The 6,369-nt window shown below is 58.7% G+C and overlaps 2 protein-coding genes across 3 annotated transcripts; one reads left to right on the top strand and one right to left on the bottom strand.

Moving 5' to 3' along the window:
• Positions 1-684: 684 nt before the first annotated feature.
• On the top strand, positions 685-4,318 carry CLDN6 (claudin 6). Of its 2 annotated transcripts, none has more exons than XM_011950231.1 (2): positions 685-723; positions 3,009-4,318. In XM_011950231.1, exon 2 carries the CDS (start codon positions 3,030-3,032, stop codon positions 3,690-3,692), a length of 663 nt encoding a protein of 220 aa, XP_011805621.1. In that variant the 5' UTR covers positions 685-723; positions 3,009-3,029; the 3' UTR covers positions 3,693-4,318. The 2 variants fall into 2 exon arrangements, with proteins under 2 accessions (XP_011805621.1, XP_011805622.1); XM_011950232.1 differs by having other exon boundaries at positions 698-723; positions 3,014-4,318.
• Positions 4,319-4,526: 208 nt separating this feature from the next.
• On the bottom strand, positions 4,527-6,362 carry CLDN9 (claudin 9). The gene has a single exon (XM_011950233.1). It carries the CDS (start codon positions 5,666-5,668, stop codon positions 5,015-5,017), a length of 654 nt encoding a protein of 217 aa, XP_011805623.1. The 5' UTR covers positions 5,669-6,362; the 3' UTR covers positions 4,527-5,014.
• Between the last annotated feature and the right edge of the window lie 7 nt (positions 6,363-6,369).

Consider the following 6,369-nt stretch of genomic DNA (forward strand, 5'->3'; position numbering starts at 1 on the left):
ACAAACAAACAAACAACAACAAAAAAAGCATAACAACATAAAAATAATATTATCTGGCCGGGCGCGGTGGCTCAAGCCGGTAATCCCAGCGCGGTGCGAGGCCAAGGTGGGCGGATCGCTTGAGCCCCGGAGTTCGAGACGCCTGGGCAATAAAACAAGACCCTGTCTGTACAAAACATAAATTAGCTGGGCGCGGTAGCGTGTGCCGCCTGTAGTCCGAGCTACTCAGGAGGCTGAAGCGGGAGGATCGCTTGAGCCCGGAAGGTCGAGGCTGCAGTGAGCTGTGATCGCACCACTGTACTCCAGCCTGGGTGACACAGTGAAAATATTTCTCTAAAATAATACCAATAGTTTGCCCTGTAATTTGTAACTTAGGACATAGTTACATAATAAAATGCAGACTTATCTCCACTTTGCGGAGTAGGAAACAAGGCCCTGGTAGGTTAGGTGAGTTCTCCATGTCGTCGCGCTGCTTAAGTGGCAAAGCAGAGACTCAAGCTCTGTTCTCCCCTAAGCCTGGCGCCCTCAATGAGTCTGGCAGCTACCCCAGCCTCCAGCGCCCTCCTCTGACAAGCCTGGGATTCGCACGCCCGCTGCCGTCGGGGACAGGGTCTCTGCCCCTCCTCCGGGGCGGTGGTCCAGTGACGTCACCGCTTCTTTAAGACCCCCGCCTCCGCCCCGTCCCGACACTCGGCCTAGGAATTTCCCTTATCTCCTTCGCAGGTGAGTCCCGAGCAAGTGTGAGTGTTGGAGAGACGCCTCTTGGGGCCGGGTGCAGCGTGCTGGCGGCGTGGGTAGGGGTGCATGCGAACTCGGGCTGCGGCCACCTGGATGCGCGAGTCCCTCGGGGGGTCGGACGGTCTGCGCCCAAGCTTCCGAGGTGATCGGGTCCTTCGAGGCTCCCAAGGGTTAAACGCCCCTCCCCCCTCCCCAGGGACAAAGACACCGAAACCCTGCGCGCCCCTCCCCCACCTGTCTTGCCTTTCGGGGCGGGGCGCCCCTCCCCCTTCCCCCTCGCCTGGGGGAGCAGATCTTGCGGCCACTGCAGCTATAGAACCCTTCCTGGGCCAGCGGCTCCCAGGCTGGAGTGGTCGGGTGGGCCGGGGCGCCCTCGGACAGAGGGGGGCCTGCAGTGAGTGGAGAAGAAAGGGGCAGGGGCACACTCACAGGGGAGAGGCTTGGGGCGCCTAGACCAGCGTGGCCCCGACCCTAGCTCGGCCAGAGGCCTAACGGCTGGACCTGGGCGTTGGAGCAGCCTGCACCAGCCAGTCTCCCCAAGGTGGCCTGCTCCGCCCAGGCCTGGGACCCCCTGCTAATGAGTAGAGCCTGCCCTCCGGCCACTGCTGGCTGAGATAAGTTTAGGTCCAAGCCGTACAATGGAAGAACTGTGGGCAGTGGGAGACCACAGCAGTGGGAGGCCCTGATCAGACGTGATCCCCTCTGCGACCTCCAGCACTGCCTGGGATATGAGGGGACACAGGTGCAGGCCAGGTGGCGGTGGGAGAACAGGTGTTGAGGGGACTCTAGCACAGCATTTGGTCCAGAATTCACAGGAAAAGACCACAACCTTGAGGCTATGCTCTCCAGCCCCTAGGGGAGGTCAGAAGGGTGGGACCAGGGAGTCATTGAGTGACTTTGGGGAAGAAAGTGCTTTTAGGTGGGGGATTAATGATGTTTTTCTTCATCTCTCCTGCCCCTGGTGTCTGCCAGCCTGGGGTGTGGAACCAAGTTGTGAGGAACATTGGGTGGTGGGAGGAAGCTTGGGATCTTCAATCTTAGTGTTGAAATTAACAAATTTTGGTCGGGTGTGGTGGCTCACACCTGTAATCCCAGAACTTTGGGAGGCCGAGGCGGGCGGATCACCTGAGGTCACGAGTTCGAGACCAGCCTGGCCAACTTGAGGAAACCCCATCTCTACTAAAAATACAAAAATTAAGGCCAAGCACGGTGGCTCATGCCTGTAATCCCAGCACTTTGGGAGGCAGAGGCGGGCAGATCACGAGGTCAGGAGATCGAGACCATCCTGGCTAACATAGTGAAACCCCGTCTCTACTAAAAATACAAAAAGTTAGCCAGGCATGGTGTTGGGTGCCTGTAGTCCCAGCTACTCGGGAGGCTGAGGCAGGAGAATGGTGTGAACCTGGAAGGAGGAGCTTGCAGTGAGCCGAGATCGCGCCACTGCACTCCAGCCTGGGCGACAGAGCAAGACTCTGTCTCAAAAAAAAAAAAAAAAAAATTATCCAGGCGTGATGGTGTGCACCTGTAATCGCAGGTACTTGGGAGGCTGAGGCAGGAGAATGGCGTGAACCCGGGAGGCAGAGCTTGCAGTGAGCTGAGATCTGGCCACTGCACTCCAGCCTGGGCGACAGAGCAAGACTCTGTCTCAAAAAAAAAAAAAAAAAAATTATCCAGGCGTGATGGTGTGCACCTGTAATCGCAGGTACTTGGGAGGCTGAGGCAGGAGAATCACTTGAACCTGGGAGGCACAAGTTGCAGTGAGCTGAGATTGCACCACTGCACTCTAACCTGGGCCACTGAGCGAGACTCCTTATCTCAAACAACAAAAAAAAGAAATGGACAAGGTTTGAGCCTTAAACTCAGGGCTAAAACTGAACCATTCTACACGGAAACTGCTTGGAAATCACACTGTCTTCTCATCCTGCTGTTTGCGGCCTTGCAGCCTGATGACTGGCCCTGGCCTTGGACTGTCATTGCATACTTTTCATCCTGTTATTTTTCATTTGCACTCAGAATAGCCAGGGCAGGGCTGCTTACACATTCACTGTTATGAGCCAGTGCCTGTCACATAACTAGAAAGAATAATAAATGCTAAAGTATTAAGTGTTCATTTTGCCCATGAGAAGTGAGGCTCAGGGAGCATGTCTTGACCAAGTTCCGGGATGTGATGACTACTTTCCATGGTGCATGCCCCTAGTGTCCTATCCACATGTGGCCTGAGGTCTGGGCCTGCGAGGCCTCACCTTGCTGTGCTTCTGTCCCAAATACAGTGCAGCTCCTTCAACCTCGCCATGGCCTCTGCCGGAATGCAGATCCTGGGAGTCGTCCTGACACTGCTGGGCTGGGTGAATGGCCTGGTTTCCTGCGCCCTGCCCATGTGGAAAGTGACCGCTTTCATCGGCAACAGCATCGTGGTGGCCCAGGTGGTGTGGGAGGGCTTGTGGATGTCCTGCGTGGTGCAGAGCACCGGCCAGATGCAGTGCAAGGTGTATGACTCACTTCTGGCACTGCCGCAGGACCTGCAGGCTGCCCGTGCCCTCTGTGTCATTGCCCTCCTTGTGGCCCTGTTTGGCTTGCTGGTCTACCTTGCTGGGGCCAAGTGTACCACCTGTGTGGAGGAGAAGGATTCCAAGGCCCGCCTGGTGCTCACCTCTGGGATTGTCTTTGTCATCTCAGGGGTCCTGACGCTAATCCCCGTGTGCTGGACAGCGCATGCCATCATCCGGGACTTCTATAACCCCCTGGTGGCTGAGGCCCAAAAGCGGGAGCTGGGGGCCTCCCTCTACTTGGGCTGGGCATCCTCAGGCCTTTTGTTGCTGGGTGGGGGGCTGCTGTGCTGCAGTTGCCCCTCGAGGGGGTCCCGGGGCCCGAGCCATTACATGGCCCGCTACTCGACATCTGCCCCTGCCATCTCTCGGGGGCCCTCTGAGTACCCCACCAAGAATTACGTCTGACGTGGAGGCGAATGGGGGCTCCGCTGGCACTAGAGCCATCCAGAAGTCCAACAGCTTTGGGATAGGTTGGTATCTTTTGTTTCTGCCTTCTGCTATTTTTCTTTTGACTGAGGGTATTTAAAATTCATTTGAAAACTGAACCAAGAAGATGGCTCAGAGTCCCACTTAGGCTCTGCTGTTTCTCTCCCTTGGATGATGGAGCCAACGAGGGGCTGCTTTGAGATTTTGGATCTTGACATGCCCATCTTAGAAGCCAGTCGAGCTGTGGAACTATCGTGGAGGCTGCTTGCTCTGCTGGCCTTTGCAACAAGATAGACTGTCCCCAAGAGTTCCTGCTGCTGCTGGGGGCTGGGCTTCCCTAGACGTCACTGGACAGCTGCCCCCATCCTACTTGGGCCTCTGGAGCTCCTCTCATCACCCCCTGGAAAAGCAAGTGATCTGTTAACAAAGGATTGCCCACCCCCGGAACTTGTGACCTCTGGCTCCTCCGACCTGATAGGACGTCCACCCCCAGGGCCAGGTCCCAGCTATGTAGACCCCCGCCTCCACCTCCAACACTGCACCCTTCTGCCCTGCCTGCCCCTGTACACTCACATTTTTACCAAATAAAGCATGTTTTGTTAGTGTGTTTGGTGTTGCAGGGGGTTACTGAGTGCCCACCCCGGCTAGGGGAAGAGGTGGGCATAAGTGAGTCATGATCCCCTCTGCCCGTGGCTTGAGTGAGCATACCCACCAGGCAGAACCTGGAGCCAGACCTTGGCCTGACATCCACCAAGGGAGGCTACCTGGCTGTCCCTGCCCAGCCCTAGTGGCGGCACACAGATTAGAGGGAGCCCAGTTACAAATGCTCTTTATTTCCAACTCGCGGGTGGGGATGTTGGGGAGGGGAGGTGATGGGCCGGCCCTCCCTGCCAACTCCAGGGTTGGGAGGGCATGGTCTGCCCCTTGGTTTTGGAGCCAATGAGCTGCTGCCCTTTCGGTGAGGTCAGGGTTCCTGGGACAGGGGAGGGCTCAGAAGAGGAGGAAGGCCAGCCAGTATCCTGGGCAACGGAAGGAAACAACTACTGGAGAGGCAGGGGCAGGCCAGGGTGCCCAACTCCTCTGGGCTGCCCAACTTGGGGGAGAACATCAAAGGGGACCCCATTGAGAAGAGCTCAGCCAGGCCAGCTGACCCAGCCCTGCAGCCAGGTATAGCTTGGGCTTTTGGAAAGTGGGTTTTCCTGGGGAAGGAGGTTGTGGTGGAGCAGGGCATCTGGTCACCAGGCCAAGGTGGAAGGTGCGGAGGAGTGGGGAGCAGCGGGCTCGCAGGGGCAGCCTCTGCCTCACACGTAGTCCCTCTTGTCCAGTCCAGACGTGCCTGAGCGGGAGGGGATGGAGTAGCCCAGCCTCGGTCCACGGGGCCGCTCGACCTGGGGCGGGGGGCACGTGCAGCAGAGGAGCCCCCCGCCCAGCATAAGCAGTGCGGCTGCCGCCCAGCCCAGGTAGAGGGAGGCTCCCAGCTCCCGCTTGAGGGCCTCAGCCACCAGGGGGTTGTAGAAGTCCTGGATGATGGCATGCGCTGTCCAGCACACAGGGATGAGCACCAGGATGCCAGCGAGGAGGAGGATGACTCCCGCGGTGAGCACGATACGGGCCTTGGCACCTTCATCCTCCACACATGTGGTACACTGGGCACCTGTGATGGCCACCAGGAGGCCAAGCAGGGCCAGCAGGAGGGCGATGACACAGAGGGCACGGGCAGCCTGCAGGTCCTGTGGCAGCGCCAGCAGCGAGTCGTACACCTTGCACTGCATCTGGCCCGTGCTCTGCACCACGCAGGACATCCACAGCCCCTCCCACACCACCTGGGCCACTACGATGCTGTTGCCGATGAAGGCGGTCACCTTCCACAGGGGCAGGGCACAGGACACCAGGGTCCCCAGCCAGCCCAGCACAGCCAGGGTCATGCCCAGCAGTTCTAAGCCGGTCGAAGCCATCTGCCCCTCAGTTAGGTCTTCTCAGCCCCAGGCAGCCTAGGTGACTCAAAGGGTATGTCTGGTGTGCTGGGTGGGTGTCTCTGTGCCCAGCAGGAGGGGAAGGCTTGTTGGTGTCCCCAGGCCAGGCCAGTCCTCAGTTCTGTGAACCTCTTGAAAGGCTCCTCCTCTCTGTACCTCTTGCAGGTGTCTCTGGTCCTTGCGGAGCACAAAGCAGACTCCTGGTCCCACTCAGCGGAGTGGTGGGTGTCACCTTGAGGGGCCTCTGCCCATCGAATGCTGTGAGGGTGCTGCTGCTCTTGCCACCCTGCTGTCACACCTGGGCTGAGCTCACACAGGCCCTGCGGATGCACTGCCAGGCTGAGGACATCCGCGTCCCCTGCGGGCCGGCACAGGTTCCCACCAAGCGACTCTGACAGTGCCACCTGAGGACTCTGCAGGCTCTCGGCTGCAGGCGGGGTTTTAAGGCCCAGGCAGGGGAGGAGCAGAGTGAAGTGCAGGGAGGCCAGGATAGGGGAGACCTGAGCCATGGGGAGGGTGCGAGGCTGGGGATTCGTGGGCAGCGGGTGGATGAGAGGCCTGGGGGTCAGTGGGGGACGCTGCGACTGAGTGGCGACGGGAGGAAGAGCATCCGTAGCATCTGTGCATGTGGGCACCAAGGGTGAAGGAGGGGAAGATGGAGGACAAGCTGAGGAAGAAGAGAG

Source organism: Colobus angolensis, unplaced genomic scaffold (genome assembly GCF_000951035.1).
Source record: "Colobus angolensis palliatus isolate OR3802 unplaced genomic scaffold, Cang.pa_1.0 Scaffold303, whole genome shotgun sequence".
Classification (NCBI taxonomy): domain Eukaryota; kingdom Metazoa; phylum Chordata; class Mammalia; order Primates; family Cercopithecidae; genus Colobus; species Colobus angolensis.